Here is a 13,998-nt window from a genome sequence, read left to right on the forward strand (position 1 = left end):
AGTGAATAAAAGACTTGGAAAAAAATTTTAAATAACTCTACATAGACATTTACACATGTGCTGACTCCATTGTCCACAGAAGTAAAAATGTTATAAAAAGGCCAGAGTCCAGGGGCTAGGGATGTGGCTTAGTGGCAGAATGCATGCTCAGTATACAAAAGGCCCTGACTTTAATCCCCAGTGCCACTTCCCCCAACAACAACAAAAAAGAAATAAAGAAAGAAAGAAAGAAAAAGAAAAGAAGAAGCATACAAGCATGCCTACCTACCCCACTTTTTTAAAATCAAGGGTCTTGGGATTACGTAATAATACAAATAGTTTTATTACTTAGAATTCAATATGGCAGTAGCCGAAATGACTTTTAATTATTCCTTGACTATTGTCTATTCATGCCAGAAGATGTGGTCCTATAAAGATGTCAAGAAACTCAGGCAAAAGAAGATGATTCTCTTCTAAGTCTGTAACATGGAAGGACTGTTGAAAAATTATTCCCTAAGGATTTTAAAAATAATCAAATAGCATGTTTTTACAGCATTTTTCAATGTTATTTGGTCTCTGAAATACTCATATTACTCATATTAAGCTTAAGTTTAAAAAAGAAGGAAAAATTATAAATTTACTTATTTATTTTTGGTTGTGATTTTTTTATTGGTTCTTTTTAGTTAAACATAATATTAGGATTCATTTTGATATAATTATAAAAGCATAGAATATAATATTCTCTAATTCAGTCCTCAGTACTTGCCTTTTCTCTTGCCTCTGTGGATCTTAAAAGAAGGGGAGTGAGGAGTTTAAAAGTATATATAGCTAAAAGTTGGATTTGATCAAGGTTTTTGTTACTAACTTCATTAATCCCCATCCCCCCACCCTTTACTTGTTTATATGTTTAGAACAGTTTATTATGTATGAATATAGAAAATTTTTTCCTATTTCAAGCTCATTTCATATTTGAAATCCTTAGTTATTTCTGTTCAACAAGGAGATTTGAGATTGGGGAACCACTTTTATGTACAATTAGTAAAGGAAATATGTATATGTAGAGCTAAAATAAATGACAGGACTGTCTTGAGCTAAGAATATTTATTTTAAGAAATAATTTAGATATCTAATCATTTAAGCATTTAGAGGTTATAGTTTTATCAGCTACGTTATCCACTTTGTACAAGCTAATTCTCTGTGAAAGTAATTTTATTTCTCTACATTCTGGAAATATTTAAAACCTATAATCTATTAATTTTGAAAATAAATGACTTGTTTTGGTTTTAGCTTACCTGCATGTCTTTTGTGAGCAAACTGAAGCCATGGTTTTTGGATACAGAAAACTACCCAATACAAACTATTCCCTGACCTATATGTTACTTGCCTGTAAGAAAGAGTAAATCAGTTTGTACTTTGTTCAACACTGACAGGAGATACTCCTCTGATGAAGTATCTTTTTTTAAAAAAATATTTTTATTAGTTGTTGGCAGACCTTTATTTTATTTATTTATATGTGGTGCTGAGAATCAAACCCAGTGCCTCACACATGCTAGGCAAGTGCTCTACCACTGAGCTACAACCCCAGCCCCTAAGATGAAGTATCTTGTTCAAAGCTATCAATTTATGTACTATTCCAACAATACGAAATACTATGTTCCAGGATGGATTTAACTTGTCTCTGATATTACATTTTATCCTCTCTTTAAAAAAAAGTATTATCAATTTTTCTTAAGAACCTCTGCTGGCTAGAAAAACTAAATATAATGGGATGAAAAACCAAGGTCTACAAGCAAAACAATTTTGGATACTACAATCATTTTCATTTTTAATGTGGGGGAGAGGAAAGAGAAGGAAAAAAGAATTAATTCATTTAAGTGTGCACAGGAAAGAAATATTTTCTACTACTTGAATTAAAAAAACTCACTAGGCATGGTGGTGTGTACCCTGTAATCTCAGCTTCTTAGGAGTCTGAGGCAGAAGAATCACAAATTCAAGGCCAGCCTCTACAACTCAGCAAGACCCTGTCTCAAAATAAAAAATGAAAAAGACTGGGGAGGGGCCGGGGTTGTGGCTTGTGGTAGAGTGCTTGCTAGCATGTGTGAGGCACTGGGTTCGGTCCCCAGCACCACGTAAAGAAATAAACAAAAAAAGGTATTGTGCCATCTACAACTAAAAAAAAAAAAAAAAAAAAAAAGAACTGGGGATACAGCTCAGTGATAGAACTAGGTCCAATCCCTAGTACTGTAAAAAACTTCAATAACAAAGAAATTATTGTTTTATAATACACAAAGTAAGTAGTGTACTTTCTACTAAAATCAGAAAGAAAAAATATACCAAAAGCACGGTCCATAAAAAAATTTTGATAAATATACCTCACCAAAATTCGAAATTTTAGTGACTCAAAATATACCAATAAAATATGAAAAGATAAGCAATAGATTGGGAGAAAATATTTGCAAACACATGTCTGATACAAATTGTATCCAGAATATATAACACATTCTTAAAACTCAGTAAGAATCAAAAATGAAAATGTACAAAAAGATTTGAACAGAAATTTCATTAAGGAAGATGTGTATATAGCTAATATATACACAAAATAGGTCACCATTATTAAGTATTAGCAAAATACAAATTGAAATCACAATTAAACAGCATTTCACACCTATTAGAATAACTACAAACAAAACTAAAGATAAAACAATAACAAGTGGGGAAGGAAATATGGAGAAACAAACAGGAAAACTTGTACATTGCTAAAAGAAATGCAGAACTGTATAATCACTTTGAAAAATAGTTTGGCAATTTTTAAAAAAAAGTTAAAAATAAATTTGCCATATCATACAACAATTCCACTCCTACGTGTTTATCTAAGGGAAATGAAAATATGTCTATCCAGACTTAATGCAAATATTTGTAACAGCACTATTCATAATTGCCCCAAATTGGAAATAACTTAAATGTCTCTCAATTGGTAAATAGATAGGTAAAATGTGGCAGACACATATGTTTGGAAGACTCTTGAAATAAAGAGCAACAAACTACTGATACATTCTTTGTCACAGATTAACCTTAAAAGCAGCAAGTGAAAGAAACCAGACAGAAATCATAGTGTATGAATCCATTTAAAATAAAAAGTCTAAAAAATATAAATCTATAAAGTCAGAAAATAGATTATTAGCTACCTGGGACTGGAGGTGAGAATGGGATTAATATTAAATAGACATAATGGATCTTATTGGCATGATAAAAAATGTTCTAAAATTGATTTGTATGAGGATTACACAATTTGGTAAATTAACTAAACATTATTGAATTGTGTACTTGGTTGAATTTTATGATATTAAAATATGGCTCAATATGCTTATTAAAAAAACATTTTAAAACTCCATCTAAAAAAGAGACTGCTTTAGGATTTGAGCTAGGCTACCACTGAATTAAGGTGGCAATATGATCATTTCTGGTGGCAATAATAATTTTTGGCTGGTTTGGATACTGATCTTTGGTTTATACTCTCAGTAAAATGGAACACCTTAAGTAAACTATCTAATTTTTAAAATTAGGTTGTCTTTAAGCAACATTAAAAGTAGGTATTTCAGATAAAGGTTTTGTTTCCTATAATTTATTTTTATATCAATGACAAGAAAAAAATCCTTCCAGAAAGACAAGAGGCAAAATATATTTTTTATCTGTTTTTAAAGTTGCCGTAGGATTTATATACATAAAGTGTACTCAATTAATTTTTATATATGTACATACCACATGACCACCATTTGGATCAAGATATAAAAAGCTTCCTTAGTCAATAGTCCTACCAAAGGTAACTGCTACTTTTATTCTATCATCATAGTAGTGACTGTTTTTCTTAATTTTTATATAAATGTAAATACTTCATATAGTTTATATTCTTTCAAATCTGAATTCTCATATTCAATGTTGTCTATTAACAGCAATACATTCTTTTTCACTGCTATACACAATTTATTCATCAACCCTACTACTGATAGATATTTGGGTGGATTTTAGATTTTGGGGTTATTTTGAATTAAAAAAATACATTCTTTTTTTGTTTTTATCCTCTCCAGATGTATTATTATTTTTATCTTATTTTGTTATAAATGACAGCAGAATGCATTACAATTACAAACATTCTTACAGTTGTCTTCTGTTGAACATACTTATTTTTCATGGGCATTCTATGTGAGTGGAATTGCTAGGTTTTAGGTAAAATATAATATAGTTATATCTTTAACAGATCCTGCCAAACAGCTTTTCAAAGTGGTAGTACTAATTTATTAACATACTCCCATTATTGATGCATCACAGTTTCAGGGATATGCACCATATCCCTGTCAATATTATTTCTTTTAGTTTTGGGGGTCTGGTAGAGTAGCATCTCATTGTCAAGAACTGTGAAAGATCTCATATATCATCCTACTTGTAAACTAAAAAACCTGGGGCACTAGAAGAATACATGAGATTTCTGAGTTCGAGATGAAAGGCAGTTTATAACTCTTAGCAATTAGAGATAGCCGGAGGATCAACACTCATGCCAGTTCCCTGAACACCAATTTTCACAGGCCAACATGAAGATGGCTAGGTGATACCTGTACATGCAGATGGTTGTAACAGAAGAGAGGACTATAGATTAGTTTGTACTTTTTTATGATTTTATATAAACACAGTATCTATTTTTTAAAAGATGCCTTCTTTTACCCAGCATAATTGAGATTTGTATGTGTTATTGTAGTGCTAATAGTTATTTTTCCTTTTATTGCTGAGTAGTATTCTATTGTACATACACACTACAATTTGCATATTCACTCACCTGTTGATGAACATTTGGGATGTTTGCAGTTTTAGGCTATTATAAACAAAGCTGATATGTTCATTTATGTATATATTTTTTAGACTATATGCTTTAATTTCTATTATATAAATCCTGTTGATTTTCTGACCTCACATCTCTTACATATATTAAAACCAAATGTAGCTATATCATCATAAATAAACACACACACACACACACACACACACACATATATATGTATATATATATATATATAGATAGATAGATAGATAGATAAGATTTTAAAGAATAAGAAATATTAACTCTTGTGGAGAGGTAGAAAGTAGAGAAGAGTGGCTATTCCCTTTTCTTTCATATTTTTGGAAGTATATAGTATATAAATCAGATAAAAATTATAATACATATAAACCTTTAATTCCTAAAATATGTAAGGCTAGCACTGGGCAAAGAGACTAAAGCTCAGTTTTTTGCTTTGTCTTCTTCTTTGACCTCTCTGTATTTAAAAAAATAACTAATAAATGTTACATTTTAAGATAAAAAAACTCTCTCAAGCTATTTTCTCTACTCATATTAACATAGCCTTCAATCAGGTAATTCATTACTTATAATTTTCCAAAACAGAAGAAGATTTTCACTATTATTCCTAACTTCAGGCTTTCCTTCTTCAATGTAGTCTTTATAGATGGATATTTACAGTCATTTTTCTAATCTGCAAATTTGGTAATACAGCTACTTCTAAACCCTTTCAAGTATTCTCTACTATCAGTAAGATAAAAATGCCAGTTCTTATCATCAGAGTATATAAGGTATTTGGTATGACTTTCAATGTCATCTTCTTGTACTCCAGTTTCTAGTCGTGCAGAAATATTAAAATGTGCCAAGTCCTTTAACTTCTTTGTAATTCCTTTCTCTTTCCTGTTTGTCTTCTGGGTAAACTCTTAATTGTTCTTTCCTATGATGTGTTCTATTCCTGTTTTCACTTCCCTGTGCACTGCTTCCTCCTCTGTATTTCTAGAGTACTTTATGAATTGCTAAATTATATAGGATTTATTACATTATAGTTGAGCATGCTACAAATAACAATGGATGTCAATTAGAATTTATCATACAATTTCCCCTAAAATTCATACCTTAATACCTATTACCTGGTTCAATCACTATTCCAGTGGATATGCAAAAACTTAACTGAGATGGGCACGTGGGGCACGCCTATAATCACAATGCCTTCCAGCGCTTCGAGAGGCTGAGGCAGGATGATTGCAAGTTCAAAGCCAGCCCAGGCAATTTAGCCAGGCCCTGAGCAATTAAGCAAGATCCTCTCTCAAAATAAAAAAATAAAACGGGCTGGGGATATGGATCAGTGGTCAAACACCCTGGGTTCAATCCCCAGTACCAAAACAAAACAAACAAAAACCAAACCAAACCAACCAAACAAACAAAACAAAAAAACAAAAACAATAACAACCGAAACACAATTGTAGCTACAACTTTGTTCATGCCCATAGGTAGTAAAGTTACTAAGTGGCAGTTAACAAAAATATATCTAGAGAGGTAGTAGTTTAGAAGTCGGGAAAATTCACAAACTGGTTGAAAAGTCCTTAAAAGTTGATCAAAAAAAAAAAAAAAACAAAACTTCAGTAACTGATTTAATCAGCTTTTTTTTCCTTGCTGTGATTTAAAGACCTGAAGAGAACAATTTTCTTTTCTTTTTTTTTTAAATTAAATTTTTCTTTATTTTTTTTAGTCACACATGACAGCAGAATGTATTTTGACATATAGTACATATATGGAATGTACATACATCAATCATATTGTCTATTCTATACTGCTGCCCTTCCTATCCCCTCCTCTCCCATCCTTTATCTCTATCCAATCTAATGTGACACACTTTTTTTTCTTTTTCTCATTACAACATCATAAATGTATTCTGTATAACAATGAGGTTCTCCTTCCATCTTCCGTGTAACTCCCCTTCTCTCTCTTTTTCCCTCCCACCTCTCTTCCCTATTTAGTGGTAGTCTTCTTCTCATGGTCCTGAAGAGAACAATTTTAGAGGAGGAAATTTTATGTGCAGTCTCACGGTTTCAGAGGTGTGGCTTCATTCTACCAGGCTCTAGGTGAAGCAAGAACATCAGGGGGGAAGAATGTGGCGGAAGGAAGCTGCTCCAGACCTCACACCAGGAAGCAAAGAGACAGCCCAAAGGCACACCCCCAATGACCCACCTCCTCCAGACACACCCTACCTGCTTTCAGTTACCAGTTAATCCCTACCAGGGGATTAATTCACTGATGGGGCTAAGGCTATCATAACATAACGTTTTCACTTCTAAACCTTCTTGCATTTTCTCCAACCTGAGCTTTTGGGGAATACCACATATCCAAACAATTAGAGTAACTAACTAGAACATCAGTTAAGATGAAATTCTAAATAAATTAAACCCTTATGACCCAAGAATGCACTGTGTTCTTTGCCAGATAGAATGTTATTTGCTTTGTGAGATGTTATTTAAAATACATGTCAAAATGACAGGTTTACCTGCTCATTAAACTATCTGGTATAGAAACATATTTTGTTCATTGCAATAGAATTGTATAATTTTTTTTAATATTTGTTGAAGATCAGAGAAATAATTGGTAAATTATTGATACTTCTGGCAGCTGTCATATGCCAATCTCTGAGAATGAAATGATAATCACAGACATTTCCATTCAAGAAGAAAAAAAAAGTTTTATACTTTCTTCAGTAAACTAAAAAGAGGATGAGAAGATTAGAACAAACCCATTAAGAAACTTCTCCACTGCCATAATGAGAATTCCTTAGTTCTAGAATGAGGACTCTAGACTTTTGCAGATAACCAACTTATTACTGTACATCATCCCCGCAGTATATTGATTATGACAGTCAAGCTAATGTACACTATAAAAATTTAAGAACAAACAAAACTGAAGAGCAAAACAAAATTTAAGAGGTTCTTCTTTTATTCTTTCAAATCCTTCCAGAGACCCTATTATTTAATATTAGTATAGTTAAGTAACAATGTCCCTCTCATGGAATACCTTATAAATTTCTGATTCCCCATGCAATTCATGAAGTCATATAAAATACACCAAAAACCTTTTACATAAAATCTGAAATAGTTTCTCTTCCTATGTACATCTAGCACTGTCTATGAGATATAGAGATGAGATATATAGTTGAGGGGTAACCTGGGCCAAATAATATGAAAGCTAGCATAAGGTTTTCAAAGGGAGATTGCAATTTCCCTTTTCCAGTAAAGGCCAAACTGTGAATAATTCAGGTTTTGTGGGCCAGATGGTTTCCTTGCAACTACTGAACTCTCATTGGAATACCAAAGCAACCATAAGTAAACAAATGAGTGTGGCTATGCTAAAAAAAAAAAAATTACTTACAAAAACAGGGTGAGTCATATTTGGCCCATTTGTGCTAGTTTCCTGATACTATTTTGGAAGGAAATTTTTTTTAAAATTTTTCTTTTCAACACAATTACATTTCTAGTTGAATAAAAAGGCTTTCTGGTCAAACATTAAAAAATTATGTTGCCAGTTGTTAACAAGTAATGATAAATGCTGTTGTACACTCCACTTATTATAGAGAACCACAGATTGTGATTTGGGAAGGAATGAGATACTGAGATATTAAAAATAAGTCCAAAACTGTTTTATGACTAGTCTATATTAATATCTCATATACATAGTGCTTTCTTTAAATGAAGGTACCTTGATTTTTTTTTTTTTTGTAATCTCTGCTACAAGATGAATATATCCTATGGTAGAATGAAAAGGAATTGTAACTGGATTTAAAAACAGATTTCATATATGGTCAGTTCATTCATTAATGTGCTTACTCAACCAATAATTATGAAGCATCTACTGAAGTATTCTCAGTTACTAATCTCAAAAAGTTTACATTATATTAGTTAGACCAATACATTTACACAATAGCTGTCATTAACACAAAAGGAAAAAAAATATATGTTGGACGGAAGAGTCTAGAGGATGAAGCAATTAATGACTGGGGAAAGTTTCATGAAGGAGGGAGATTGTGAGTTCAGCCTGGAAAGGTAGCCAGGCAGATGGATGATTTGGTAGGTGCCTTGTGGCTTATCACTGACTCATGGTTAGTTACATGTAGTTCTAATGGCTTTCCAAGACTAAGATTAAAATAATAAATTCACTAAGGCTTGGTTCCGTCTCTCTTCTCACAGGTCTCTCAGTTCTGGTATTGCCTGGAAGGCACAAGATAACTACAAGAGAGAGAATGGTTGGAAAATATAGAGGAGAACAATTGTGAGATATGCTTGGGCTGAGAAGCCTGAGGAAGGGCTGAATAGGTTTTAACCAGATGAGAAGGTTCTTGATCAATAATACACTGAAAAATGGTTCTAGGGGATATAGAAAAAATGCACTGGTGAGCAATAAGAAAAAAGGGGCGCAGAATGCTAATGCTGTTAAGTGACTGGGATACACGGCCATGAATTAATATAATACATTGAAACTTATGCAGCTCAACTGAATGAAATAGAGCTTTTATTTTACACAGTATTCAATGCCTTTCTCAAAAAATAGATCCAGAATTTTCTTATAAATCTTTGTAGCTTAGGAAGTAAACTGGGATACATTTTAAAGTTGAGTAGCTGTATTTCCCCATTTACATATAAGCTAGGATTTATATGCTTTTCCTTCTGGAAAAATACAATTTCCATAAAATTAGAGAATTTTAGGATTCTAATATGATATGGTAGTTGGGGATCAATATAATTAGAAGGATCTAGGAGAAGAAATATTTAAAAGTGGACAATCATAAAGAATTAGTAAGAAATCTTCTGCAATTACTGATCTTCCAGATTAGCCAGTCTCCCATAATGACACCTGATACATCTCCTAGAATTAAGTACAAAAAAATAATAATTTAGAATAGGCATGAAATGGGAACTGGGAAGGGTAATATGCATCACTCTATCATCTGAGTAACAATTATATCTGGGAAATAAGAGCTCTTGACTACAATAAGTTTTTATTATTCTACATCACTTAGATAAATCTACACAGGCATTTATCAAGAAAGTTAAAAAAAAAAAAAAACGTAACTTTTATTTTGTAGTCTGGACGAAGTCCAGATGGTGATGCATTTTGATAATGCCAGAATGTCTATTTCTATAAAACTGCCTGGTTTTAAATATTAAATAGCAACTTAACTGTATTAAAAATATCCCTTGACATCATTTCTGATTAGCTGTTAAAGAATGACGACTCCACATTTCAGTCACTTAACCTTCTTTATCATTCTTTTACAACTGCATTTGCTAGTAGTATGAGTTGTTCTCTACAAATACAGGTATCTGGTGATTCTTCTAGGAAAAAACTAAAATCTCAAACTAAAATTCTTTCATTCTGATGTAAGAAAAAGAATTTATTAGTTTGATGATATACTTGATAAGCTGTTTCTGATATAATGTGTGTTTTTGCATATCACGGGAGCAGAACTAAGCAATCACTTGAGAAAGATGAATCTTCCCCAAGTTAAAAAAAATATACACATGTACCTATATTACCAAAGCATAAAGAATGGTTTAATGAAGATTAATAGAAAATTTAAATGTTTTTAGAAGAGAATTTATTTTCACTTCTATATGTACTCCAGTGTAATGGTTATTTAAAAACAAAAACAAAACAAAACATCTTACCTGCTACTGAATTTGGCCGTGGCATAAGATACAAAGGAATAGACTGCACTGATTGAGATAAAACTGTTTCCAAATTTCTCTCTGGGATCTTATTCAGACTATACGTAGAAGCAGTCATGTTTTCATCTACTCGATAGAGACAGGAGTCCATGCTGGATTTTTGAGTCTGCCAAGGTTTTAGGTTTCCTCCAGATCCTAATTCTTTACTGCTTTCTCCAACATATTTTGTGCGTTCCATGTTTTCAGAATAGCTTGTCAAAGTAGCTGGAAAAGAGTGAAATGAATTACAAAAACAGAAAGTAGAGATTAATCTGTTAATGATTATTACAATTTATGATTAGATAATGAGAATATTAGTAACATTATTTTTAAGTTACTGATGATCATTACATTTCGATCATGAAGTTTAAATAATTAAAACCACAATACAACCATCTCTCACATATAGTTAACAACTCTATTTAAACGAACAAAGTAAATTCATACAACAGTGCTAAAGAACCTAGAACTAGGACCCATCAGTGTTAAATTTTTTAGAATTTCATGAAAAGGGAATTTATATATAAATTTCAGAGATTTCTGGAGAGTTACGGAGGCCCTCAAAAGATTTCTATATTCATGTTATTCCATTCATTCCCCCACTTAAGTTTATTTCCTGGTGCTTTAAGTATAACAAAGAATTAGAATAAAATAAACACTAAGTAGAATCTATTAAAGCAGAAAAAATATTCCCCAATAAGGAAGCAATACAGGCCATTCTTGTATAGCTCTTTCTTGCATTTCTAATCCTTAATATATCATTTCTGAATAGCTATTAAAGAATAATGACTTTAATTAATAAATAACTGAAAGGTCTTCTAGAACTTTATCTAATCTTAGCAATAATTATACATGAATAGTAACATTTTCATCAACTTTGGAAATGAAAGAATTAAAAACATTAAAATCTAGATTACAAAAAATAGAAATAATTATAAAAGAATAAAAGATGGTATCCCAGGAGTTTTTATAGTTAGTTCATTTTCTCTTTTTACATTACAAATGTACCTATTGCCAAAGAAAAGATCTAAACACTTAAGGTAGTTTCCATAATCCTTTTCAGTGAAGTTTTTCTTGTTGTGAATTTAAGTGGAGTTCTGGGTTTTGCAGTCACAAGGGAAGAATAAGAATTACAAAGGAAAATCTAAATTCTTTTTTAAGAAAGTTAAGTCTACCTTTGTTGACACAAAACATAAAAGGATGGAAAAAGAGACCGAAGTAAACTAAAAAAAAATTTAAAAGATGACATGAGAGAATAGGACACATGTTTCCTGAAAAAGGAAATTAGAAATATCACAGAATACCTTTGGAAACCTATGGATTTTAGAAGCTAAGTTCCTGTATTTATTATCCTCTCTCTCTCTCTTAGTGATTAGTTGTATAAACCTTAAAAATAGAAAAACTGTGCTCATTGGGGGAGACAGTTAACAAAATTAAAGTGGGGAAAATTATATTCCTACATTTTGGCTTGAATTAGAGTACAAGAAACCATGGATACAGTAGGTGGTGGCAAATTCAAGAATGAAAGGAAAACAGTTTCTGAAACGCAAAAAATCTTTCAAAAAATTCTTTCAAAAGGAAAAACAGGGAGAACAAATATGAAAAAATTAGGGACTGAAAAGTAACTCAGAGGCCTAACACCCAAAGTTTTGGATAAGTAGGAAAGAAATAACACCCAGAAAAAGCTCAGATGTGTATTAAACAAAGTTCCTTTTTCTCCTACTACATCATAAGCATTAATAATATTAGTAATTATAATAAATTTATATTCAGTCAGTACTTTATAACTTTCATTTTCTTATTTTATTTTTTGTGGTACTAATGGATGCTTGGCAAGATTAGGCATCTTGCTGTTACATAACTATTAATTGGCCAGGTAACAATTTATTTGTGGTCTTAATAATTTACTACCTTATATTGTTGTTTAACTATTTTGTAGATATACTTTGTCCCCTGCACTAGATGGTATGATTTTTTTGGAGAGTAGAAACTAGACTTTTAGGGTTTTTTTCCTTCAAATTTAAATGATTAAAAAAAAAAACAACCTTTTAGCACCAGCTCTATAATACCTACACAATAAAAAGGATTACACAATAAAAAGGATAAAACAAGTGAGAGCATGCAAACTAAAGCTTTACTGCCATCTACAAAAATCATAGAGGTATAGTGAACACTTGGACAATCTGGCAGTTTTGGAGATTACTACAAACATTAACAAAATATATGAGCATAAAAAAAATAAATGGACTCATTCTTCAGTGCATTTCTTCTAGCATTTACACTGAAAATATTTCTACCAAGGATATAAATGTTATGTTACCTGGTAATTATTTAAGTAAAGAAACTTCCCACTTTAATAAAAGGAACAAAATAAGAGAGAGAGAGAGAGAGAGAGAGAGAGAGAGAGAGAGAGAGAGGAGGACGGGAAGGAGGAAGGGGAGAGAGAGGAGGAGAAGGGGGGTTAGGAAGGGAGGGAGGAAAAGAATACAATAAGAAGACATATTTAGAGACAAAATTTATGACCTGAAGGATGGATTTAGTACTGGCAAAATGTTTAATGTCTTCTAGGAGTATAGTATGACACTCTTTCAGTATTTTAAGATGTGATAAAGACTTTTATTTGTGTTTGGGAAACATCATTTTCAATAATGCTCAAGGACTTCAACAAATGTAGCCAGGTGTGGTGGTGTACAACTTTAATTCCAGCTACTTGGGAGGCTAAGTCAGGATGATCATGAGTTCAAGACCAGCCTCAGTAACTTAGAGTGTGTAAAATAAAAAATAAACAGGGTTGGGGATGTAGCTCTCTGGTAAAGTACCTCTGGGTTCAATCTCTAGGATGGCAAGAATAATACTTCTTGTAATAATACTTACCCAACTCTCAGTCATTCCAAATGACAATTTCAAATTCACCTATATTTGGTCAGCAGTTTTGACAATTTGGAACAGTTTATAAAGTGAGTAAGAGAAAAACATATAAAAGGGCATACTGGCAAAAGATAGCAAAATTATTTAAAAGAAATAAGTTCAATAAAGCTGGAACTTACAGTAGACTTTGGGGGTGAGGCCAGTAGTATGCTGCTAAAAGTTTAATAACTGGTTTTCTGAAGTCCAAGATCAGTAACAAAAACCTCTTATTTGTAGTGTTTGCTGAGCCCCGTGGTGTATAAAGCCTATTTGGTGACTGATTTCAAACTATCTATGATTCAAAAACTGGTTCAATAAATTATAGGAACTTTAACAATTGGACCTCTCTACTACTAGCTGGCCAGAGCACACCACTGGGAAGAGCAATGGCGAGAAAACAGACCAGACAGGCTAACTTGTAAACCATATTAAAAGGACTAGATTTTATCCTATTTATCCTAAGGACAACTTGTGAACACGATTAAAGGGTTTTGAGGGACATGATTAAAGTTTCATTTAAAAAAAATTAATTTGATTCCAGTCAGTAGAAAAAATTAG

The 13,998-nt window shown here is 32.0% G+C and overlaps 1 protein-coding gene across 2 annotated transcripts in view; it reads right to left on the bottom strand.

Moving 5' to 3' along the window:
• Tanc2 (tetratricopeptide repeat, ankyrin repeat and coiled-coil containing 2) overlaps window positions 1-13,998 on the bottom strand; it is a 454,690-nt gene that overhangs the window by 166,573 nt on the left and 274,119 nt on the right. For both annotated transcript variants that reach the window (XM_076870152.2, XM_077110543.1), the window contains exon 8: window positions 10,495-10,758. In XM_076870152.2, coding sequence (XP_076726267.1) covers window positions 10,495-10,758 — 264 coding nt within the window. The remainder of the gene's footprint in view (window positions 1-10,494; window positions 10,759-13,998) is intronic.

Source organism: Callospermophilus lateralis, chromosome 11 (assembly GCF_048772815.1).
Source record: "Callospermophilus lateralis isolate mCalLat2 chromosome 11, mCalLat2.hap1, whole genome shotgun sequence".
Lineage (NCBI taxonomy): Eukaryota > Metazoa > Chordata > Mammalia > Rodentia > Sciuridae > Callospermophilus > Callospermophilus lateralis.